Consider the following 26,115-nt stretch of genomic DNA (forward strand, 5'->3'; position numbering starts at 1 on the left):
AACTTTGCCTCCTTGGATGTCCCACAGCAAATCCTCTCTGCCGCCTACAAAAGCGTGCGCTTAGCTCTGTGCCTCCATCCACCCATCCTTTGACGATAAATCATTATTAGAGGCGAGATGATAACATCTCTGTCTCTGCCTGTCCTTTCAGCTTGTCTTGCTTTTTAGTTTCTCTGTCTCTTGTTTTTTTTCTTTTCCTTTATAGCTTTGGCAGACTTGGCCAAAGGTCAGCAAGGGAGTGAGCAAGAGGAAGGGGAAAGTTGCATGATGACTGAGGCAGGAATGTCTCTTCCCTTCCCCCAGCAAGGCTTCCTCTGCCCGGCTCCTTTCCTCTCCCCCCCCTCAAAGGCTTATTAACACCTCCTCTAACTGCCGGAGCTGGGCTCGGGTGGGCCGTGGGGAGGAAGCGAAGATGGCAGCGGAGCCCTTGGTGCTGGGTGGACCCGGCGCGTGGTTGCCTGCTGAGGAGGACTCGGAGGTCACCACGGCGGCTCTCCTTGCAGCAAGGGAAGCTGCTGGGCAAGGGAAGGCGATGAGTAAGCTCTGGTTTTTGCTGCGTGTCAGCTCTGTCTTGCTTGGGCTCGGGGGGGAAGCTGACCTTGGGAAAGGTGAAGCGAGGTGGGGACTGGCGCCGGGAGCGCGGCTGGGGTGCTGGGCAGCACGGCTGCCGTTATTTATTGTTCGGAGAGAGAGTGGTGTGCATGGACTGGTTTTGTGGTTCAGCGGCCGGACTGAAAAATCAAAACAGAAGTTCATTTCAGGCTACGCTGGAGTGATAAATGCTCAGGTTTGTTGGTTAGTCGAACGGGAATTCATCACGGGCTGCATGAAGCATGCCCGGTGGGAGCCCGACACACCATCGCACTTCGGTGTCAGGCACGGGACTGGGCTCTTCCTCATGGCAAAGGAAATCTGGGTCAGAACTGTAGCTTCACTGGGTGCTTGGGCAGCGTTTCAACAGCCAAGGGGACAGCTGTGCCCCTTTGCAGAAAGGTGGCCCCTACCCGGCATGGGAGGGGGCCTGAGTTCAGAGTCCCCAACTGCGGGAACCAGAGGCCAAGAATCAAAGTGTTTAATTTTCAGAACCCTTCTGAGGTTTTGGGGTGAGCAGCGTGTAGGCAGGATGGGAGATGTATTCACAGAAAGGTAGAGAGAGTCAAAAGTGGGGTTTTATGCAAAGAAGTGGTTTGCCAAGAGAAGTAGAAAGTGGGTCCAGCCCTGGTTAAAAATGGTTTTACACAGCACAGTGAGTTTATGTGGCACTTTGGGTTAAACTACATATTCTTCCAAGCAGCAAATGTGTTTCCAGTTGGACGAGGAAAATGGGACACCCAAACCCAACCCAGAGATGATTATTACTGACAGCTGGGGGTCATGGAAAGGAGTGCTTTTAAAGGAGGGCCCTGAAAGCAGAGAGAGTGTCTTTGCAGATGAGAACCAGAGGACTATCGCAACCCTCAAATCTGGGGGAGTTTGGGAAAAGAATAACAAAGCAGAAAAGTTAAATATAAATAAAAAGAAAGAGCTTTCCTCCTATTCATCCCTCTAAGCTTCGGGGAATCCAGAGCGACATGGAAAAGGGCATTGTTCCTCGGGAAGGGCTTTCCCTCGGGGACACGTGGCCTTTCAGGCTGAGCAGAGCAGGCCTGGCCCTTGGCTGCCCAGTTCCAGGAAGCTGCTCCAGCCTGGCTCCCCTTGCACAGGACTGGTCCGTACCGCTGGCGAGATCTTCCAGGACCACCGTCCTCACTGAGCTTATTTTCTGGCTCAGTGAAAAGGCTTTTAGCGTTTTTAGGAAATTGTCCTGGCTCCCTTGCTTGCAAGAGGGATGTGCCATTGTGTTCTCCCAGCCCTAGAGTCATATGTGCTCAACGGTGGCCTCATTTTAATTCACAAAGCCGCGCCAAATTTGTCCCTGTAAATCTCCTTCTGCCCCCTCCAGGATGAAATGGAGTTAACTTGCTGACATCCTTGCCACTCCGAAGGCACTGTGCTGTGAGCAAACGCTGAGGGCCACATTCAGCTGAGCTATAAAACTCAGCTGGCTTTTCAGCATCAGTGCCAGTCCTTGGCCCACATACTTCAGTTTGCATGTCCTCAAAAAACAGCTGAAAACAAGAGAGCAACCAAGGGGCTTCGGTTGTTCCTGCACACCGATGTTTCTTCGGAGGCCAACCCAGCAGACGTCTGTGGGCCTGGGAGCTGCCGCCTTCCTGCCAACCCTTTGCCAGGAGGAGCCGGTTCGAGCCAAGGTGGCTGGTGTCGAGTGCTGCTTTGAATGTATTTGTTTATTTTTATGATGCTGCTCAGCAGTCAGACCTGGCTTTACAGCCGGGTAACCTGAGCAGTCGCCTGTGGCAGCAGAGCGAGAAGGTGGAAAAACTGGCTTGCAGATCCTAAAGCTTGAGAGATGCCAGGCAGGGATGTCGCTGTAGTCCAGCAAGATGCCTTGCCAGCTGGGGCCCCGCAAGGGCCTGTGGCACAGTGTGAGCATCACAGCGTGGGCTCTGGCTCCCTCTTTCCCCCTATCCTGACCCTATATCTTGCTCCTTATTCCTGCCTCTCCTTCACCCTGTGATCCCCCAGTGCTGCCCGTGAACAGGCAGGGCTTCACTGTACCTCTGCTCTGGGGAGAAGTGGGGAGCTGGACCTCTGGAGGATTGAGGTCCCTGAATCCCCACACTCGGTGCATCCTGTAGCTGCCATTCTCATGCAAGGTCAGGTCCTGCCCCCGGCAGGGACTCCAGCTCCCTCCCCAGCCTCTTGCCTTCCTGGGGACTCCCATAGTTCACTCAGGAAGCTGCTCCGGAGGGAGGTACTAGGGGACCTGCTCTTTTGGCACTGCCAGAAGTCCCTTTGTCCATGCTCTTGGGGCGGCAAAGTTCACTTATGCCTCCACTGCAGAGTCCTTCACCTTTTAGTTACTCTCCAAACACTGAGTGAAGAAGGGGAGGAGGCAGTGCTTTATTATGGTTTCTTTCAGTAGGAGAATGAGCAGATGTAGGATCAGAGGATGATTCAACTTGAAAGGGACCTCAGGAGGTCCCTAGTCCTCCCATACTGCACCACTGTGAACTGCCTGGCTCCATCTTCATAACCTCCTTAGAGGTGTGGAAAAGCTGCTGTTAGGTCCCCCGGAAGCCTTCTCTTCTCGAGGCCAAACAAGCCCCATTCCCTCAGCCCCTTCGCAAAGAGCAAGTGCTCTAGCCCCCCAGTCATCTCAGTGGCCCTCTGCCGAATTTACTCCAGTTAATCAATTTGTTCTTGTACTGGGGGGCCCAAAACCGGGCATAGTATCTAGATGCGGCCTAACAAGTCCTGAGAAGAGAGGGAAAATCACTTCCCTTGATCCGCTGGCTGTGCTCCTGTTCAGACAGTCCATGATGCTGCTAGCTGCCTTTGCTGCCACGGCACGTGGCGAGGTCAAGCCCAGTTTGTGTCTACCAAGACTCCCAGGGCCTTTTCGGCAGAGCTGCTCCCCAGCCAGGCAGTGCTCAGCCTGGATTATTGCAAGGGGCTCTTTCTTCCCAGGTGCAGGACTTGGCATTTGTCCGTGTTGAATTTCTTAAGGTTCCTGTTGACTCATTCCTCTGGGTGGCAGCCCTGTCCTTGGGCATGTTGATTAGTCCCTTCCAGTTGGGTGTCATCTGCAAACTTGATGAGAGTGCACTCCTCACCTCCTCTGTGTCATTGATAAGGATGTTTAACAGGACAGGTCCCAGGATAGACCCCTTGGGTTCTCTTCTTGTCACTGGTCCTGTTACTGTACCAGGAGGGTACGACCCAATAACTACGACACTCTGAGCCCAACCATCCAAACAGTCTTTTAAACCAAATGATTGTCCACCATCTACCGTAATGTCCTAGCTTGGATATAAGAATATTGTGGGAGACAGTGTCAAATGCCTTGGTAAGGTCAAGGTAAAGGATACCTGCTGCTCTCCTCTCATCCACAAGACCATAGAAGGTGGTCCATCCATTTTACCGTAGAAGGTGATCAGGTTGATCAGGCATGATTTACCCTGGGTAATTACTGTCTGTTCCTAGTCATCATATCTACTTCTTATGCCCGGAAATGTGTTCCAAGAGAACTTGTTCCGTGATTTTCCCCGGGCTTGAAGTGAGGCTGACAGGCATATAGTTCCCCAGGTCGTACTTATGGCCTCTTCAGAAGATGTGTAACATTTGCCTTTCTCCAGTTGTGGGGTATCTCCCCTGATCTCTGCGACTTTGCAGAGATCATAGCGGCCTCTCTACGACATCGGCCAGCTCTCGGCACCCTCGGCTGCACCGAGCAAAACTGCCAGGATGCAGGCTCAAAGCAAACACAAGGAAGTCGTTCTTCCCAGAGAGTATAATTAAAGTGCAAAACTTCCTGCAGGAGGCTGTGGATGCAAAGCGTTTGCCGGGGCTCGGAAACCAGCAGCACCAATTCATGGAGGAGAGGTGGAGGGCTATTACTGCTGGGGGCTGGAGAGTACCTTGGGAGGGTGGCACTGCGTGTCTTCTGCTCCGCTCATGGCTGGGGCCAGTATACAGGGCTAGGTGGGCCTTTGACCCGACCTGAGGTAGCTGCTTTTATGTTCTTATTAATGACCCTGAAGACTAATGATGGTGGGAGGGATGAATCAGCCCTGCAGAGACAATGGGGAGCAGCTCTGGCAGGCTGGCGGAGGGCAGGACAGTTGCTCCTGTGCAGGAGTGTCTCCTGCCTCCAGTCTGCTTGGCAGAGATGGTCCCATTTCAGCATCGTTTAAAATCCTGGCACGGTCCCATCGCTTCCCTGCCTATGGTACATGCTGCTAACTGAAAGCCTCGGGGTGGTGGTGCAGGGAGGATAAATACTCCCTGTCTAATTGCCTTTCCCCCACGTCTGAGTCTGCGGTGCAGCATGTAGACTGGTATCCACTCCCCTCCCTTCTCTCAGTGCCTGTTATCTCCTGGGGCCATGCTGTGTAATTTAGAAAAATATTCTAACACGGTAATTAACGTCTGAACTTCAAGAGGGCACTGCCTTTTCACTGTCTCCTTCAGAGGAAGAGAGAGGAAAGAGCTTTCCAACTGCAGTCAGAGGAGCCTGGAGGGTGGTGCTGTTTGGAAAAGAAAATTGTATCTTTTAATGTGCAGGATTTTTTTTTTTTTTTAATCGTTCTCACTTTTTAAAAAGCATCAGCCTTTTGAGTCAAAAGATGGTCTTTGACAGTATAATAAGATGCTAGGATTTTAAGATGATGCTCCCAGTCGGAGAACGACAGAGTTTGCCTCTGTTTATCATAGAAGTGAAGCACCGAGAAGGCCATATTCTGACCTCGGGCCGCTCTTCGGCCCTGGTAACTGCGTGTGGCCGAACCTGCCTGATGCTAGTGCGCTGGCGACTGGAGAGAGGACTTTCATTGGGGAGAAAATAAGCCCCATATGAAGAAGAACTGTGGGGGGGAGAAGGGAAGGAATACATTTTTAATCACCATGCCTCAGGAGGTAAGCTGGTCTCTGAGCTGAGCCCCAAGGGAGGAACCTTGCTCCAGGGTCCCGAAGAGGTGCCTCCCAGGGCATTGATCTTAACTGGGTTTGTGCAAGGAAAGTCAGCGCCTTGGTTTCTGCTGGTCCAGAGAGTCCTTGGTCTGCTTGGTCTCATGTTGCCCCAGCTGGTTGTACAAAAAACAGCGTTTTTGTCTCCAGTCCTGTATCGTCCCCTGATTCTCTTTATTGGGAAGAGGCAAAGGATGTCATATGGGACACGTTGGTGCCAAGACTACTTTGCGCTCGTGTCCAGCGCTCGGTTCAAGCCCTTGAGCTAGGGAAGCCCTTGGGTACCGCGGAGCGGTGCCGCTGACGTCCCCGTGCCAGGAGCGAGCGCAGTGGGCAGCGAGGCACAGGGGACAAAATGGAAAGCTCTTTCTTGGGGGAAAGGAAGGAGCTGGCGAACGAATGAGAGGGAAGTGGTAACGCGCTTGGCACAGGATGTGGGTGCGGATGGGTTACACGGAGGGTGGATCAGAAGGGAAGAGATCTCGAGGGAAGCAAAAAGAAAGAGCAGATTGTGGGTCAGAGACACAGGAGAAGGAAGAAGAAGGGAGAACTGAGGAGAACAGACAAGTGGGAAAATGCAATAGAGGAGTCTAGTAGACGGGGAGGATATAAGGCCTGGAAAAGCAGGGAGAAAAGGCTAGGGCTTGGAGCAAGCGGGGTGCATGTATCCACACGGTGACTTGGACCTTCAGGCATGTGGCAGAAGGGACCATGAATGTACAAGGGTCTGAAAAGAAGAGCCAAGGGTCTGCCGGATGAAAAAGCAAGCAAGCAAAGCAACTTCTGCTCTCTGCCCTCGCTGTCTGCCCAGACCTCTTTGCATCCCCGCTGACTGCTGCCCTGTCCTCGCTCTTGCAGCACGTACCCGGCCGGTCCCCACTGGCCGCTTGGTCGCCCAGAGCTGGGAGCAGCGCAGCCGTTGCTTCTCCTCAGCGTGAGAGCTGCCCTCCAGCTCCTAGCAGGGCTGTCTTCAGACTTTTATGTCTGTTGTGCCACTTCCCATTAAGCTGTGAAGATCCCTTTCGCCTCATCCTTGTCTCCCTGAAAGAGCTCGTAAAAAGAAGCCTTTGAAAGCCCGGGGAGGCTGCAGGCAGCAGCGAGGGGAGAGGCATCCCGCGGTCCCAGCCGGGCAGATGAAAAGACGGGAGGAGCTGGCGCTGCTCTCCCCACACACGCATGGTTATTACACGGCTGTCCTCTCCCAGAGCTATTTCTTAGCGTTTAACGCTGATAGTAATCTACGGAGACATAACTAGCACAAGCCACACCTCTGAACACGGCTGGTAGCTGCTGTGGTTGGATTCCCCCAGGAGGGCTTTCTTGGCTCACAGGAGGCCTATTCAGCGCAGACAAAAACCCTCCCAGTTCAGAAACTTCCCTCCTCTGGTGCCTGGTTGTCCTGGAGCTCTGGATTACATTGGCAGGGGTAGATCCTGGCGGCTCAGACATCTCTGAGGGCTTCACGCGGAGCTGGGGGAGCCAGGTGGAGAGCAGGGCCGTCGTCTGTGGGGCTGCCCCATGGACCCCAGGCATTCGCCATGCTCAGAGCTCAGCTGGTGGGGGTATGTGGGTGCCTGGAAGCGCCCGTCTCCTGCAGCATCTCCCTCTCCTGTTTTTAGCAGTTGCTTTATTTAGGCTTGGCCTAGGCTTCAGATTTTGTCAGCAGAATGACGCTAGCCCTATGAAAAGATCACACGCACGCATAACCCACGGAGCGATGTTGGCAAAAACTCTCCCACGAGCGCAACTTGTACGGACAGAAAACATTGCCTTTAATCAGTGTAGTTTGTTTTGTTCAACGGGCAGGTTTAAGGTAAAAGAGCTCTTTTGTTAGAGCAAGCTGCATATCCACTGCAAGGAAGGGGATGCCGGTGTAGTTTTACCGGTACAGCTCCCCCAGCGACTTTTAAACTTTTACATCCCAAGCTCTCCAGGGCAAAGAGCTTCTGCCTTATAAATGTGTAGAGCTGTGTAAATAATTTGATAATGACAATTCAATCACTGTGTGCTCCCTAATTTTGGATGGGGGCTCTGCAGAGAACATTTGAGGCAGATGCTTGTGAAACATCCCACCTCGAAAACCTGATATTATTTGAGAACAGATCAAAACGGAGAAGGCTGCGTGACCCTTTTGAACCCAGCTGCAGTGTTTAGTATTTCGTGTTCAGGAACACATATTCTTAGAAAGCTACAGGGCTTGTTTAGTTCCAGCCAGCGAGCTTTACAACTGCAATGGCATTTTTTAAATAGGGGAGGGCTCTGGTGCCAGAGATAGAGTTTCCAAGGAGAAAATGTCCTCCTATTTATTTAGCTGCTGACCCAGGGCCCTGAGTTTTGTCCTCTTCCACCTAAGCTTTCCGATGTGCAGCAGCTCTGAGCGGCGTTACGGCAGCAGCAGGATTTGGGCCCAGGCGAGGGCCGGGACAGCCGGCTGCCACCGCGTCCACGGGCGAGAAGTCAGGGGAAGTAATTACAGCAGATAAGAAACGGAGCTAGATATCATCTCACAGGATGGTCCCTCCTCCTCGCGTGGCTTTGTTTTTGCCTTTTGCCCCATCGTACCAGGCATTGTTAGCTCCCAAAGCCCTTTCAGTTGGATGTAAACATAACTATTTGCGTCTGCCGCCATGCTCTCTCAGAAGAACCAGGAAAGCGGAGAATGTCCGGCGGGCGAGGGTGGAGCCCTCTGCAATCAAGCACGATGGTCTCGCTGCTTTTTCTTTCCATGTTTTGTGTTTCCCTGGACCCTTGGGGTGAGATCACATCCTCCGCTCCCAGGGTTGTTATGTCTTCAGACAGGCAGGATGAGGTCTGCCGGCTGGGTGGCTGTGTCCACCGCTCCCGCTGCCTTCCCTGCGTGCACACGCTCCAGCCCCTCTCCGAAAGCCCCTGTGGCTCCCGTCCCACCGAGGAGGAGGATAACCTCCACCTCTGCCTGGGGTGCTTAATGGGAACCACCAGGCTGCTGGTGGATTGCACTGTCTGGCTTTATGAGTGACCAGATTTTCTTCATCATTGTCTCCAGTAATTGCCTGTTAATGGTTTCCATCCTAGTAGGAATCTCTTTTGCTCTTCCAGATCTGGGGAGAGAGTCATGTTTTATGGTTTTCCTTGTCTGCAGTGGAAAGGAATAGGAGGAGTTTCCCACGACTGGGTACAGGATTTTGTTCCTCTGGCCTTAATTCAATTTGCTTCTAAATATCTTTCATTTGAGTTCCTCAGGAGCCTGACAAGGAGGATAACCAACATTTTTGGTTTACTCGATGCAGTAAACAAGCTAATCTCTTCTTACCATCCTCCCAGTGTGTCCTGGTTGGGTAATAGGAGAACAGAAGTCTCCTCCTCAGCTAAGAGAAGCATGTTGCTGTAAAGGGAGTAGATGCCACCGAATGAACTGTTACAAGTCATCTTGAATATGTTAAGGAAAATACCTGCTATGGACATGGCTGCATGCATGCCTCTTGCTGCAGGCAAGAGCTCCTCTTTTGCCGTGCCATCTCATCTGTGCAGCTGTTCGTGGGGCCAGGCAGTGACTCACACTGGTGGCCTCTTCCCGATGGAGAGAGTTTGACTTGTGGTCAGCATGTTCTCAGCATGGGGGCTTTGTACACAGGGGCTGCTCTGCCAGCTGTAGAGACAGTAATGCATTTGGTGGCAGAAGGAAGGGGCTCTGTTACTTCTTACCCCAAATATTCTCTGACATAATGTAAAAAAGTGAGTGGGCTGGAGGCATTTTGTGCATCTTCCATGAGCTAGAAAACATCATTGCTAGGCAGATCCACTGGAAGGTATGAGTAGACAGCAATGCAGAGAGAAAGACTATTTTTAGTGGTGCCGTGTGTCAATGCAGCTGGACTCCCGGTTAAGTTGGGTTTTCAGAGCCCAGCAAAGTGGCGGTGAGCTTTGCCACTCAGTGAACCTACTTTAATTTTGAAATCTCAGCAATACAATAGCTATTTTAGCTGAGATGTGTTTTTTAGTAGAAATGCTCTCTACAATAAAGGGCACAGCAATTACAATTAATCAGGCCATGTACAATGCTGTTAATGATGATAATACGGGGCTCAATTCAGTTGCCCGCCCGGGGGCATCTAGTGCCATTTTAGTCACCCACATGTTTTGATATCCCATGTGATCTCCAGCTACTGCTCTGGAAGGGCACATGTCTCTTCCAGTTCCTGTGCCATGTCTTCCAGCCTCCTGCAGACCTCTTGGAGCTCCTATGGCATTTCGCCCTGCCATAGTTGATGTGCTTGTCCTTAGGGACCTGAATCAAGACCATTTGGGGTCTTTCTGATGGTCTGAAGGAGGGGTGGGAATTCACCTCACAGTCCTTGTGAGGTCTACAGCTGTCCTGGGTATCTGGAGTACCTTTATGGAGTGGAGGCCGATTATGGTCCCCACTGTTACAGCACATTTCATCTCATCACAGGGTACATACCAAAACCAGAACCAGTGAACTGTGTCCTAGAAGTGCTTTTCTCTCTCTGTCAATTATAAAGAGTCTAGAAAACTCACAGGCAGACATCATAGATGGCTGCGACTGGGTGAGGTGAGTCTCAGACCAGCTGCTCAAAGGTTCAGATACCTTTTGTGCTTTTACCAATTTGCCCCTCTCCTTCTGTGCTGACTCGTTGCATTAGTTCCCTGTGTAGAGCAGGGAAAACAGTGCTGGTGTCGCTGGTTACAGGTATGGTCCAGGCTCCCCAGCATAGTCAGGAAGGTAGATCCATACTGGCAGTTGAGTGGTTTGAGCCCACCCCCAAGTCTACATCAGCTCACCCTCTGCACTGCAAAATCTCAAGGTTAATATAAGTTGTCACCTCACACCTGTCTGGACGAGGTGGTCAGAGCATACTGCACACCGTAACACAGAAGATGTTGTCTGTGCGGCACAAACAGATCAGCCGTGCTGGTGACCTCAGGCTGGTGCTCCTCAAGGCTGGTGTGGACATCCTAGGCCTGAGCTATCGCAAGGTGGTCACTGCCTGGTACGCTGAAGTGTGGGACCCGTTACCCATTTTCATGCAGACTTCACCAAAATGAGGCTTGCTGGGAGGCCACATGCTGCAGGAACAGTGAGCTCTTGGGATAGCTCTATCCATCCCTGGCGCAGAAGGTCACACTGGAGAAGATACCACTTGGCAGGATGACTTTGAGCTTCTAAAGGTCCACTGTTTCCAAGTGCCTTTTTTTTTCTCTCAAGAAAAAAACCTCAAACACATGAAGCCACCTGACTTCCTTAGCTCCCAGGGTATGCCCTGCGTGGGCATCGATATCCTTTAAAGAAGGTGGTGCTGGGTACAGTTTGTTGGTGGGTGCAGGATCAGCCCAGGTGACCTGTGTTGCCCTGGATCAGGGAGCTGTTATTTCCAATGGGAGCAGTTTGTAGAAATGCTGTAACTGGACTTGCTGGTAGAAGTGTTTTCTAATTACTCATCCCCCACACCCTAGTTTGTACTTTGCGTTTTCCCCAGTCTTGGCTGTTTTCACCACCCCTTGTCTTGTGACAATAAAAATCTGGAGTTGTAGCAATTACTTTCAGCTCAGAGAAATCTGTGACTTTCCCTATGCAAAGCAGCACAGCAGTCACATGGATTTTATCGCCCGCATCTTCCTTAAAGGCTTGCAACAGTAGGTCAAGAAGGGGCCTCTGAAAGAGCAGAAGATTGCTGTTAATGTATTTCTGCAGAGAGCCCGTGAAGTGCAGCCCCTCCTTCGCAGGAGCAGCAAAACTGGCTTTTGCTCCCCATCCAGCAGACCTTGGGACTTCCATGAATTTATTAGGGTCCGTTAGACCACTGAGAGTGTCCGTAGAGCCACGTTAGCAGCACAACACATCGCTCGCCTTAATAGTGCTTCAGTTCTGTGAGATGATCCCAACCACTGAACTGGAACAGATCCGTGTGGCTATGAGAAAATCCACCATGGCCCTTCCCAAGGGCTCCTCTGCTTAAAGACAGGATTGGAAGCCCAGTCTCTCCTGGAGCTTCTGAAGTACGTTATATACATTCTGCTTAAGCTCAGAAGGGCATAAGTAAGTGCATTGCTCCTTCTTCCTAATCTAAATCTGTCTGCCTCTTTTTCCACCAGTGGCAATGAGTCCCATCAAGTAGTTTACTACAAGTGAAGTATGTATTTACAGCACATTTGGTCTTCTGTAGTAATGGTCTGTGCTCCCCAAGGAGAGTAAGAGTAGGCACCTCATTGACCTATGGGTCATATTAAGCGTGCACCTGTGGGCAGTTACCTCAGGGCAGGTGCAGTTCTGGAGCTTCATGCCATAGGTTGTCCATGAGTCCCTGCACGTTGTCACCTTGATGAAGAGGCTGTGATCGAAGCATGGGCACCCAGCAGGGAACCAGAAAAAGGCTGCAGGCAGGTTGGCCTTTGCTGTGGAGCTGATCTGAAAGAAGTCCCAATCTTTTCATGCCCATCTGGAAGGGGTAGATGGGATTGGGCCTATCGGCATGAATATTTCTGGAGGTGGAAAACCTTTCTGTGTTCTTACACTGGAGCCATCCCCAAAGTATCAGAAAATACTGCCTGCTGAGAGCTACTCTGTGGCAAGCATTGCTTATTCCATTTTGCAAGCGGTATCGTGCACAGTAATTAGTACTATGCCTTACAGGAATAATATTGTTGCACTTGTAAAAGGTGATGTGTGCGTTTGACTGCTCCCACTCCATCTCCCAGTGAGAATGGAGCTGAAGAAGACAATTAAACCCGCAGTGATAAGCAAAGGGACTGCAAGTCAGGTTCTTCAGTACTGCTCGTGGTGCTGGCATCTCTGAGAATACCAAGCAAGCAGTTTAGCTCCTCTGCGTCCCAGTTTGTCTCGGTAGAAAGCAGATAATAAACCCAAATAAGCATGGCTATGGGTACCCTGTCCACTTAACTCTCCCATTTGCTCCCAGTCCTGGCCCCTTGCTGCCTGCACTGTATGTATGTCAGTCCGTTGCCTTTTGGAGGCAATGAGCTGGTTCTCTCCATGATGAAGCACAGTGGCAGTTCTGGGGTGAGAGACCAGTCACTACGGCAGTGTGGACGAAGCAGCCCAGTTTGGCTCCCTCCCCTTTGCACGGCCCTAGGATGCTACCTGGTCCCCCCCGACGCTATTGCGTACTGGCCCCCCAGGGTAACAACATAAAGGTCAGATCTTTGGGGCCACCGGGGAGCCACAGAAGCCCCCGGGAGATGGGGCCCAGTGGTGTGCCATGTAAACCCACTGCACTTGGCATGCAGACGAACTGCCCTGCACCCCAGGCCGAGGGACTCGTGGATCTCCCCTGGGAGCAGACACTGCTGACGCGGGTAGGCAGAGCCAGTGCTTCCCTCCTGCTTTGCAGGGACATCGTGGACCTGGAGCTGGATTGTAATTCCCTTTTGATTCCTCCGGTCAGAAGTTGCACTGCGAGTTTAACGTGCTTTTGCTAGAAAGGTGCTTGGGCCCCAAGTGGACATGAAGGGCATTGGCAGTGATGCTGGAGGTGCTTGAAGGTTGTGAGCGCGTCTACTCATCTCAGGGACGTGTCAGGGTTTGATTCTTGACTGCCTTCACAAGTGTCGGAGGAAGGCACTCTGTCTGGGGCTACGAGGAGGAAGATGTGGGCCATTTCCTCTGGAGCCCAGAGGATTAACGAATTCTGGGAAAAATGCATTGCAGCTCCCATTGAATCACCGCCGCCACACTCCCCAGGGCATTTCCAGGAACAGACCCTGAAGTTTATTTTTGTTTGTCCCTGAAAACATTTAGCACCCAGAGACCAACGGGGGCACGCCAGCCTTCCAGAGGAGGCTGCCAGGTGCCACATCTGTCAGAGACGGGGAAATTTGGAAGAGGGAGCCCTCCCTTGCGGAGATCTAAGCGAAAGCTCCTGATGTCTCCTGCCAGTCTACGAAGCTGTTAGTCCGGCAGCCGAAACAAAAGCGAGAACCCTTTCGCAACAAAGCTTGGGTATTATATGACCAGCCGGGCAGATTCTGGCATGCAGCCTCTGCTCTTAGGAAATCAAGCAGACTCTTTGTCTGCTTTCCAGCAGGAACTGCTTCTTTCATTCCACGCATGATACAGCGAACCGACTCCAGAGCAAAGGGAAGTTTTATCTCAGACAGCCTGAGCCTCCAGGGGATGATTACAGGTTAAACCAAGAAGCGTGTGAGTGCTGTCGTCTGCCTCGCGCTCCTTTTCAACTCCCTCGTCCGCCTTCACTCGCTGGTCTGAATGATGTGGGAACCTGTTTGAGAAGGACGGGCTGATTTCCGTGGTGGAATTTCTGCAGATAAACGCAGCAGGGAGGAGCAGCTATAAGTAGTTAAATAAATAATAATTCTGATGTGGGAGTGCTAATTTAAGGGGTATAAAATGCTTACTTCAAAATATTTTAAGTAAATATAAATTAGCTTGCAAATGATGAATGCAATTGATTCAGGTTCAGATTTTGATCACACAAGGGCCAATACTTCAACACTGCAATTTCCACATTAGCTGAAGAGCGCTCGTTCTCACAAGCCGTGAGATGTTTCTGCACTCAGCTACGTGCGTACAGCCCTGACTGGCTCCGCTGCCCTGGTTGCTGTGAGTATGGGAGAGGTCTTCACAGAGCTGAGGACCAGGGCTTCGAAGGAGGGAAGAGCTGTCCTTATGTTGGGCGCTCAGCCTGTCATCCCAAAGCTGTTGGAACAAAGTATTTGATCGTCTGTAATGTAAGAGGGCATGGGCATAGTGAGCTGGGGGTCCGGTGGTCTCCGTCAGCCCTGAGGCAACAGTGTGAAGGCTGCGGGTGCTGGACCACCGTGCAGGACACTGGTCACTGCAATCCTTTGCAGCGTGCTCTAGGTGACCCTGTTTGAGCAGGGGGTTGAACTCAATGATCTCCAGAGATCCCTTCCCACCTCAACCATTCTTGATTCTGTGATATAACCCAGCCTGGTGCTCGGCCCCCTTGGCAGTGACATCCCAGCAGCCCTTCCTCTTTCCTACCCTCCCATAGGGTCATTTCTGTTGCAGGGCTCAGAGACAGCCTTGCTGAAACAGGTTGCACAGAGGAGACCTTAGCTTGCCCCAGCTTTGTGCATGCTTCTGCCATACTGGAGGGAACAGACAGGCTTCTTGCTCTCCTCGTGTCTCAGTGACCGGGTAGCAGCAGCACATACCTAGTGCCTGCACCATGAAGAAGCATGAGACCACCCCTCCAGCATGCTGCAAATGTAGTTGTGATCCTCCTGGATGTGAATCATCTCACTTGCAAGGATGCAAGTGGCTGGCAACCATCTGTGGGCATGGGACAGATGCTGCTCACTTCCAGCAGATCTGCCAGCTGGGATCTTGTCTACCATGCAGGGATGAGCCTGGGTTTGGAGAGCAGATCACAGTCTTCTTCTGACCCAGCTATCACAGGCAGAGCTTCAGCTGTGGCCCAGCGGGACTGGTATCTCTTGGTGCCTTGATGAGCTTATGGAGCACGAGGAAAGTTCTCCTGGGCTGTCCCATGTCACAAATAGCCTTTGACATATTCATCCTCGACACAACCTTTCTGAGGAGGGGCAGTAGGGGTGTTCCCCCCTCTGCAGATGGGGAGATGGGGCGAGGGAAGTTCACAGCCTGGCCCAGACATCACAGGCGCAGATCCAGGGTCACCCAAGGAGACTGTAGCAGAGAAAGGGCTGCGAGCCAGATGTCCCAGGTCCCTCCTAATTGCCTCTGCAATTATAAAGTCTTCTTCCAGTTTGTAAACTGAGCGTATTTGGTATAGACCGAGGGGAGGAGAGTACCAGTTTCTGCAGTCATTTTGCTGTTGATGTTCCTTCACCCCACATCTCTTGCTTTAAATTTTGTATTATGTGCTTTACTTAAGAATAGGAAAAATATGAGATACCAATATATGCTAACTTACAGCCCTGTTTCATTCCATGCTAGCAAGCCAGTCTGCTAAATATCCAAGGAGTGTATTTCTAGGCTACTACTTGTTTATGTTTGCCCCTAATTGAAATTTTTTTGTTCGACTGAAAATAATCTCATGGTTTTTTGTGAAGAATCTGTGAACTGTTTGTGAGAACTTATCTCAGAGCATGTGGCTTGGGCTTAACTAACATTTTCCAAACAACTTGCAGAAAGATAAACTTGGGGGAACTGTTGGATGTATTCAAAACCCTGTCTGAACCTTTGGCTAATGTGAGATAAAACCCATGGACCGCATGCTCCTCCAGATGCTATAAACATGGTCTTCAAAGCTAACAAACTGCTGTGTGCCAAAAACAGAAAAGAATGAAGACAAAACTTTGCAGGCAATGATAATTCCTTAAATTACCTTTTTTTTCCTAGCTTTTCTCAGCAGTTGGGGACCTTGTAAACAAACAGGCATTTCTTTGACAGGTAAAGGAAAGATGAGAAAAAATGAGAGTGGGAAAGAAAGAGGATAAGGCTGAGAATCAGAACTGTTATTTTACTAAAAGGTATGACTTCAGACCAAATCTAGTTACACTGAGCAGTTTTGTATGTGGCCACATTTTAATGAGTGCAACCACCTTTCCAAAGCTTAGCTTTCCCTGATGAACTCCAGATACTGATGAAGTCAATTTTCTCCATTTTTAGCGCATACGTTCAGCTCCCTAGTACAGGTATGGATTGGCTCTGGTCCTGCAGGGCTTGTTCGGCTTACGTGCGGTGGTACATGACAATGCCAGTACAGCTTCTGGACACATACTGGCTCTTCTAAAAATCTGTCTGGACCTAGATGCCCTCAGACTCTAGACTCCCATGCTTGGAAATAGTTTTCCCATTACACAGAGTCTCACAGTCCTTGTTATCCTGGGTGAGGGAGATCCGACTTTATAAAGGTCCAGCTCAGGAGAGTGCAAAAGTTAAACTAATTTCTAGGACTGATGGAATGGAAGTGGCTGTAACTCCATGTGTTTAGTGTAAGAGTGTTGGCAGCACCTGTGATTTTTATCAGCAGGCTCATGATAGGGTGTTTTTCATAATGTTCCAGCTTACTGTGTTGGCTGATTAAGTGAGAATCTCCGTTTTTATCTTCTGGAAAAACAACCAGTACAGCTATGCTTTATCTCTTGTGGTTTTAGCAAAAAGCTTGAAAGAGTATCTTCATATGCATGACAAACCCATGAAACAAAGGCGAATACAAAGAAACATAGTTTATGAAAAAAATGCTTATTTTTGAGCCAGTTTTGAGGGCTCCTACTCATGATTTTGGAGCTTGGGGGGTGAGACATACTGACACCCTAGACTTTGCCATTGGCAGGTAGAGCGATTGACCCCTCACATCGCGCACTGAACTTGCAACGTGATGAGAGCCTTGACGAAGGTGGCTCTTCAGCACGGTGCAGAACAGCTTGCCTGGAAACGATGTGGGCGGCTTCCCTCGCCGTCCCACACCATGGGTGGCCTGAAGTTGCAGCAGTTTTGCATTTCTGTTGGAAGTTGCTCGTCCTTACAAACACGGGCTTCTGAAGCAAAGCCCATCTCTGGGATAAGGCTATGGAGAGCAGAGCAGGGCCTGGAGCTGGTGCTCACAGCGTTTGAGTGGGAAACGGGCTAAAATGTGGTTAATAAAATGACAAAGTGTGAATGGAGATTCTCCTTTGCTGCATTGAGGTCTCAGACTGGAAAGATGCAATTGTAGGGAAGAGACCAGGGAAAATCTATGCCAGTGCTTTCAGCATGCAGTGACGCTTCAAGAAGAAATTTGCACCTAAGATATAATAGTTTCACTGGAACCATTGCACTTGCAGCAATATATAATCAGTCAAGAAGGAACCATATTAATTGCAGAGCATTGGAAGTAACGCTTTCCCATCAGGTAGTTTTCTGGCTGTTAGAAGAAACTCCCCACCGGGAATGAGAGGTTCAAGGATGTGGGGTCACCTCCCAGGGCTTACTTTGAAGCGCCTGCTTCTCTAGGCTGTACTGCTTGAATATGGTCATCTGAGGGCATATTAGTGGCTGTATATATGAAATGAGTGCATCTGCTCATTGCCTACCATGGGAGAAAAAGGTTGTTCTGAATAAAATTTACCCTGAAAGCTGTTAATCTAAATTACCTATGTTCTGCTCTGCTTGCTCGCTCTCAGCAGCAGATACGTCAGTGATACGCCCCTTATCCCGCATTTTGTCAGTTTTTTGCAATTTTTTTTATAACCTCTTTCTTCCTTTCTTTCTGATTTTCTTTCCTTTTCTTGTGGAAGTGACAGAAGTCAAGCTGGGTTAAGAGATGAAGAAGGGTCGTAAGGGAGGAGGAGAAGGTCACACAAGTCCAGTCACCGCCTCTGTCTTCTCTCTTTTGCAGTTGTTGCAATCTCAGGACGTGAAGGAAGACGCTGTCCTTTGCTGCTCCATGGAGGTAGGGAAGCATGCATTTATTTGAAAGACATGGCAATGAAAATTGAATTTCTTCTGTAGATCCTTTGCAGATAGCAACACCAGAAGTCACCCAGTCCTTATCCAGATGAGCTGTAAAACCAAGTGCTTGAGTTCCCTGTGGTCATCAAAAATCCTGTGGCCTCTTTTGGCTACTTTTTCTCTAAATAGGAATGTTAACTTCATAGCTGCTCTCTCTTCCCTTGTTGTAAATAGATGCAACCTAGATTTGGTAGCTGGGATCCCATCACAAAGTTAACTACAGTCAAAACAGGTTGTGTACAGGAGGCTAATTCCAGAATTAGCCTGGTGGCTTATATGTTTATGGAGGACTTCTTGTGGGGTGAGGAGTACGAGACAAGGGATTAGACTCAAGAGCCCCACAGTTCAGCTAGGATTATTCTATTTTATACATCCATCCCAAACAAGTGTCCTGCATAGCAAACTCTGGCTCCCGGCTCCCGGAGTGGCATTAGACTGTGAAATGGGAAAATAATATCCTGGTTCCTTCAAATGTCACCTGCAGGTTTTTAAGCACAAAAGCACCTGTATTGGAACAAATGCCGCCCCGTCGCCCTGCCTTTGCCATGCAGTTGCAGTAGCTCACACAGACAGGTTTGCTGTGCTCAATAGCAGCTTTGCCAAGAACCGGTTATAGAAATATAACACGGAGGCAATTGCTCAGGTTCATTAGCTTTGCTTTTTGGAAGCAATTGGCCCATGGGGATATAGATGCTTTCCTTAAAGAGAGTGGTGGAAGTAGGAGGCAAGATTGCAGCCTGAATGGTAGAAATTCAGCAAAATGGCAGGCAGCTGAAAAGAAGCTTTTGCATTTTTAAGGCGAGGACATTCTGGAGATGTGCCTTCAAATCCCACAGGCCATATAGGATGGTGGACCCACTGCTGTCCACTCTCAAGTTTGATTCCCTGCACTGTGGGGAGACATCTAAGCCTTACCCTGCTCCACAAAGGCACTCGGAGGAGTAATTGCTTTAAAAACACTTGGCTACCCTCAGAGAAAAGGTGTGACACGTAGAAAGGCAAATCTCCCCGTTGTGCAAAGGGCAGGATTGGTTATGCGTACGGGAGAGCCCTGCTTAGTCAGATTAATGACTGGGAGTCACTGACAGCTGTGAATCAGCGAGCAAATGAAGGAGCAGGTAAGAGGCAGGAATACCACATCACAGCCTGCACTTTGTTTTGACAATAGCTTGATTTTAGGTGGGATTTTTCAAAAGCATCCAGCGCTGCTGCCTTTGAAGTCAGTGGGAGCTGAACCATTCCCTCCTGGAGGAGCGGAGAGAGGCCTGGTGTGAATGCTTTTGCAAACCTCACCCTTCATGCACGGCTCTCGGCGATGTGTGGGACCGCACTTAACCCTTCTGCGGCAGGGCTAAGGCTGTGGGCGCAGGGCAGGGCGGGACGAGCCGGTGGCACCCGTGCTCCTGTTGCAGTCCCCGAGGTTGAGTGCGGATGAGGAATTGAAGGCGCTGTTAAAAAGTGGCTGTTTGAGGGGGGAAACAACTCTCCTATATAAATATTTCCCCATTATTGCTGGGGTCAGCTCGGTGCGGGGTCCACAAGCTGGCGAGTTGTTATCCGACAGCAGTCACTGCACCGTCCGCAGCTCCACTCCCGCTTTTCTCCAGCCAGCATCGCTTCTTCAGCGGTGCCGTATGCCCGCGTGCAGCTCAGCACTCGCCTCCCCCTTTGATAACCCACGAGGGTCCCCACGAGGTGGTGGGTCCCATTCCCGTCCCCCCTCCTTGTCCCGTCCCCCACTCCATCCTGACCACGGCAAGCCCCAGCCGAACCCCGAGTCGCCCTCGGGAGAGGTGCCAAGCTAAGCGCGAACAGAAGCCGCCTTGCACGCTAACGCGCGGCTCTCGCCCCGTCTCTCCCCACAGCTGCAAAGCACCGGGCGGCTGCTGGAGGAGCAGCTGCCCGAGATGATGACGGAGCTGCTGGCCATCGCCCGCGACAAGATGCTGTGCCCCTCGGAGTCCATGCTGACGCGCTCGCTGCTGCTGGAGGTCATCGAGCTGCACGCCAACACCTGGAACCCGCTGACGCCCACCATCACGCAGTACTACAACAAGACCATCCAAAAACTGACAGCCTGAGGCGCCGAGCGAGGGCGGGCGGGCGGGGGGGCGAGCAGAAGACACGCACCTTACAAGGCAACGGGATCGCAGCGGAGCGGGAAGCGAGGACCTTTCCGATTTCCATACCTAAGGAGACAACCCCCAGCATGCTTAAGAATACGTTCGTGGGGCGGGGAGGGAGAAGCATGTTTCTTTTCAGCCGTGTCGCCAAGTGCCACCCCTCTTCCCTGCCGCGTTTTTGTCTTCGGGTTTCTTTTACGAAATCACTGCTCCGGCAGCGGCGCGTCCCGCCGTGTTATTGTCTGGCCGCAGAAAGGACACGGAGGAGCTGAAAAGCGAGGAGGAGCGCGGGCTCGTATTGTCCGCACGCCGTTCTGCCAGCTTGCCCTTGCCGGCCGGCGGGAGACAACGCGCAGCAGATGTCCCGGGCGGACAAAGCGAGCCACGCACCGCGCCAGACGCCGGCAGTCGACGGCTTTTGTCAAGCGGGGCTTTCGTTGTTTCTTCTCCCCTCCTCTTGTCGTCGACTTTGTGTCCCCACCTCCGCTCCTTCTGTCCTCCACCCCTCCGAAACCGGATCTGAGAGTAGGACGGATTTGTATTTGCACTGGGTTTTCTTTTTGGGGGGTTGTTTTTATTTTATTTTATTTTATTTTATTTTATTTGGGACGGACAGTTGCGCTCGACTCGGAGACATGGAAGTAACACTATCATGTGAGTTCAGAAATGGTTTACATGAAGATGCAAAAGTGGAAGGAGAATTTTAAAGAAGTCCAAAAGCCACTGTAGAAGTACCGTAGCCACAGTCGTCTTGCCAGTAACCTATTAGAGTAATTGAAAAATACGTGCTCTGAGCTGGTAGCTCCAAGAAACACAGGAGCCCTGCGGCTTTTTGCTCTTGCTGTTAAAGTCGCAGCATCCCTCATCCACTAAACTATAATCTGTTTATTTTTTGTAATTTTTTTGTTTCTGTCAAAAGAGTGCTTTATTGTAATTACTGTCACGGTTGTAATTATACATTTAAAACCAGGCCTGTCATAATTGGGCCGAATAATGTACAGGGCAAGGGAAAAATGAAGACTTGATGTTCTCCTTCAGAAACTAGTAAAGAGAAGACGAGGAGCATATGGCAAAAAGAAAAGCCAAAAATACAGGTTTCAAGCCTAGCTTCTAACTAGCTGAATTTCCTATCCAGAGTTTCTAGGCTTGCGTCATGCGGGAATGGCTTCAACATGGAGCTGTCTGCATAGTCTTACTGATAGCGTGTCCTGGAGGGAGGCAGTCTCGTGGCATGGGTACGTGCTAAGGGGGAGCGATGCGCAGGGAGTGCCGATGATGGTGAGGAGCGAGGGCGAGGACTAGAGGAGGCCAGGGAGATGAGCACCAGCCCTGAAGCACGTGCAGGTTGGGCAGAGAAGTTTTTTGGTTTATGAAGTCTCTCTTCTGGTGCAAGAAGAGTCCCACAACTCCAGGGCTGCAGCGGGCTGATGCCTTAAAATCCTGGGAATATTGACAGGAGACACGGATGTTCAGCGAGTTGCAGGATCTGGTCCTTTTGTGTAGCACGAGGCAAGCGATACGTTCCAGGAGGGATGAGAGCCCGGTACCTATCGCTTGCACTGAGACTAACTTCCACCAGATGTCAAAGTTCTGTTGACTCACTTGGGTTTATTTATCGATGTGGAGATACACTCTAGCCCTGTGTTTGAGACATGCTTTGAAGTTGCTTGTTTCGGCAGCTCTCTGTTGGTCAAGAGGAGTTTGCCAAGCCATGACTTCACTTCCTGAAGAGTGACCAGGAAATGTCAGGACTTGGTGATTTCCTTATTTGCTTCTTTATCGATGCTTTTACTTACTAAATCACTTCTGGTGCTTATTTAGATGAAATCTAGCAGAGCCAGGAGGTGGGAGTTTCCCTTTTTTTTTGATCTGCGTGGTGGAAAGCGAGCCAAGGAAACCATAACCCCGCCGTCTCGTCTTGCCATCTGAGCAACCACCAGTGCAGGGATCGTGCGGTGAAGATCCGTGTGTGACACCTACCTGACTTCGGTGTCCCCACAGGTGTAGCAACCCGCTTAGGAATTGCAGAGTTTACAAGACACACACAAAACTGTTCGCCAAGGCAGTTTGTGGTCGGTTCAGTGCTTGAAACACATACATGTGTGGTTGGAGAAGTATACTCCGATTCTTTTTCTCCATTTTCTTACCGTTATTCAATGTACTTTCCTTTCCCTTGGTAAGAAGGGAATGCTCTCCACCCCGTGGAAGAGGAGCATGGCTTTGGCCAAATGCAGACCCGGGCCAGGCGCTCAGCCCCAGAGAGTCAGAATCTGAACTCCGCAACTCAAACTCATGTTTCAAACCGAGACGTTGCATTTGTGCCAGCTTGTAGAAGAGAACAAAGATTTCGTCTGGGTTTTTCTGCATGTTCAGTATGTTCTAGGGTGCTATATAAAGATACTGGTCTGTCTGTGATGGGGAGGAAGCCTTCGTGCAGCACATGGCAGAATTTGAGGGACAGAAATTTTCGACAGAGAAAATGCTGCAGGAGGAGAGAATCTGTATTTTGTGGTTCAATACTGTTTAAACTTTTCATCTGATTGTCTGCTGATACCTTTTCTAATCCACACATGAAGCCAGAGAAAATGTTGCAGGGAACAAACTTCATTTTTCATGTCTATCCAGAAAGCAGTAAAATAATCTAATGTGCTGGACATCTCTGGAAAGACTAATCTCTAGGTTGTAGCATCACCCAGAGATGCCTGGGAGATTAGCGTGGTGAAGATGACTATTTGCGTTAGGTCAGCTCCGTAAGTTCTGCCGTCAAAAGGCAAGAATGATTGACAGTGAATATCTCTGGGAGGCTGAACTTCATCGAAGCAGCAAAACCGATCAGTATTGTAAGGACCAGGACTGCATCCTTTGCTTTTGGCCTTTCCTGCTTTCCTGGAAATTAGACACAGCCAGTCCAAAATATTCATTAGGCAGCTGTGTCTATTGAGCTGCTGCTACTTTTTCAGACCCTGGGAGGAGACCTGAAACACAACTTTGTCTTGATTTTTTTTTTTTTTAAGAGCAGACAAATCATGTAATACAGGCACAGCCTGATGGGCAGGTGTGCCAGAGAGCCTACCAGCAACCGGCCAGGGCAGTAAATCTGCCGGCGGCTGCCAGTTCTCCTCTTCCTGAACCGTGGAGCAGTCAGGACTGGGATTCTGCAGCTTCCCTCTTCCGCTTCCCCCCATATTTGATCCCTGAATGTAGTGAAAGAAGAAAAAAAAAGAAAAGCCCAGTGGAGAGCTGGAGATTCTGTTTCTAAAACCTGAATTTTCACCTGGCGCTGCGTTAGGATGCATTCAGAGGCAAAGTGCCTCATGACAGTAATTCTGCTTCAGTGCTTCGCACTGCCAGGCATGAGGGTTTATTCAGTTTTTTCCTTTAGTAGAGGTTGCTGGGGAGGTGCAGTCCTGTGACCCAAGCTGACCGGATTTGGGCCATAATGCCTCAATGCTGGGATTTCTCCCAATCTTTGGGCAGTATCTAAGAACTTATTCTGATGTGAAATATGTCTTTTCTAATGTCTGTGATTTATCTTCACCATTTCATTAACACATGTTCATTCAGACATTAACTGCTTCGTAACAGAGTACTTCAGTTGCTCCATTAATACGTAAGAATCTAAATGTTGACCAAAAATGTATTTTTTCGTGAAAGTCCGTGCTGCCAATCATATCTTTTTTAAGTGCAGCAGTGACAAGCCAGCATACATATGGTGTCGTCAACCACTGCAGCATTGCGAAGAGGTGGCTCCCCTCCAGTATTGCCTCTGGTCTGAGGTTTCTGCTTGGGTTTGGTTTCCAGGTTTCAGAATCCAGTGGCCATGTCTGAAGGTTGTGTTTGAAAGGGAGAACGTCACCGGTGACTTGCTGGTGCCAGTATTGCTTGCTGGGGAAGACATGCTGCGTTGGCAGCACCTCCCAATAGAGATGTTCTGGTGCGGTGGGATGGGGGGAACCTCACTTACCTCTGTAAGAGCAGGTCTGGGAGTTGGGCACTGTTCTCATGATGCCTGGGGAGAGCACCTAGAGAAATCGTTGAGTGCTTTCTTCTGTTTTTTTTGGCGTTCTTTAGAAAAGGTTGCCAAAGAGCGTAATTCTGTAAGGTGCATCAAGTGGATTTTTGAAGGTGTGAAGCCACCACGTACGTCTCCCTGTTAGTTATTAGCCAGGTTCGCTCTTTGCTTCTCGATGTAGCTGGTTGGGAGGCTTCAGACATTGTACCCGTACGGCTAAATCAACCAGGAGGAGAATATCCTCCTTGGTCCAAATACATGTTAGGCCAAACCTTGGGTTGGATGTGAGCAGGCAAATCACTGTCCCTTTACGGGAGCACTCAGATGAAGAGCAGCTTCACGGTATGCCGAGCCGTGCGGTGGTTAGTCCTCTGCCAGAACCCATACGGTGTCCGATTTGCCTCGTTCTGAGCGAAATTATTTCTGAACCGAAGGTTTTACCTTTCCGCCAAGTGGCTCACTCGTTTCCTCATGAGGGATTGCAGCCCTGTTTGTTTGGAGAAGACTCATTTGCATGGAGGTGAAATGAAAATGGGGGAAAAAATGGCAAAGTAAGCAATCTGCTTGGTTCCCCTCTTGTTCCGAAGGAGATTAATTAGTATCTATTCTTGGCATGATTGATGGCTTAGAAGGAAAGCTTGTCAGAATAACTTACGATTTATTTTCGTGCTTATTTTTATAACATCCCTCACTTGGAAGTCTCTCAAAATCTTAAATACGATTTTTATTTCCCCGCTGGGTATTTTACGGCTTTACACTAATTTTGCTCTTCTCAGTGTTAGCTATTAGCCAGTCCCGGTGATACTTCTAGCATTTTTCAGGAGGAATGACACTAAAGGTTTCAAAGTCCACTGTCAATAGCCAAGGGAGCTGTGGTGTCCTGCAGAACACAGAGTTAATGCTAGCAATTCTTTTTTTTTTATGTATTTATTTGCATTTGAAAAAAGCAACATTTTTAATTTAATCATATTTGTTAAACTAAGCGCTTTAAAACAAAAAAAAACAAAAAAAAAGGAAAAAGGTTTTGGGGAGAATAAAGACTAGATATTCATACTAGAGACAAAAAAAAAATCATCGTTTTCAGCATTTCAGAGACTGTTAAAACAAGGGAGCTAATAACTCTTTGTGGCAATTCAGTCTTGTTTATAGAACATCCAGACCCACTGTATGCTATAAAATGCATCATCTGAGTAATAAATGTTTAAAGCTTGACATTTCACCATCTCTTTGTTGGTACGTGCTATCAGTTTTGGTGGTCTAAAGAGATTTTTTTTATTATTATTTCGTTTGGCTGGGAACGGAGGAAGACGTGAAAAAAACAAAAGTAACGGTGTCTGGCTGGAACCGCAGCAGCAGGTCAGATCCTGCCCTCTCGGAGGGTCGCCCGGCCGCGGGCCCCGGCAGGAGGGCTCAGCACCAGGCGGGGGGACGGCGCGAGGGGGTCGGTCCCTGGGGCATCGCCACCGCGGTGGGGTTCGAGGTCCGACGGGATGCTGGGGAGCCGGCGCGGAGGCTCCCGGAGGCCCGCGGGAGCTGGGTAACGTGATTAAATACCTCAGCGTTGGGGGTTTTTTTGTTGGTTCGGGGAGATACCGTTCTTTTGGGGAGGGGTTTGCACATTTTCGTTGCTGTTGTAAAAGTCTGCGGTTAAATATATGCAAAACCTCACTTGCCGAAACTATCACTTTTATGACATTGCGGTTTCGCCTAAACGGATGGCAGATAGTACAACTATTCCGGTGAATTGTGACATCGATCACAGAATAAACCTGAAAAATCAATGTTTGGACATTTTCTTTGCCTGCTTATTTCTGCCACCCCGGGCAGGGGCGTTTGCTCCCGGTCCCGCGAGAGCCCGGGGCGAAGCGGCTGCCCCGTGCGCCTGGACCGTGGCTCCCGCGAGCTGCCGTTTCAGCCCAGCATTTCCTCGCTGGGACTCTGGATGGACTGACCTTCTCGCCACTGCCACCTTGATGGCACCTGATGAAGAGCCAGAGGTACCTGCCTTGTTGTATTAAACTAAGCGGAGATGT

The 26,115-nt window shown here is 50.0% G+C and overlaps 1 protein-coding gene across 10 annotated transcripts in view; it reads left to right on the top strand.

Annotated features, from left to right (window-relative positions):
• The window catches only part of LOC135325130 (CBP80/20-dependent translation initiation factor-like), a 201,430-nt gene extending 175,567 nt beyond the window's left edge, over positions 1-25,863 (top strand). For all 10 annotated transcript variants that reach the window (XM_064502747.1, XM_064502749.1, XM_064502748.1 and 7 more), the window contains 2 exons: positions 17,835-17,888; positions 19,813-25,863. In XM_064502747.1, coding sequence (XP_064358817.1) covers positions 17,835-17,888; positions 19,813-20,028 — 270 coding nt within the window. In that variant the 3' untranslated portion in view covers positions 20,029-25,863. The remainder of the gene's footprint in view (positions 1-17,834; positions 17,889-19,812) is intronic.
• Positions 25,864-26,115: the final 252 nt, after the last annotated feature.

This window comes from Dromaius novaehollandiae, chromosome Z (assembly GCF_036370855.1).
Source record: "Dromaius novaehollandiae isolate bDroNov1 chromosome Z, bDroNov1.hap1, whole genome shotgun sequence".
NCBI lineage: Eukaryota > Metazoa > Chordata > Aves > Casuariiformes > Dromaiidae > Dromaius > Dromaius novaehollandiae.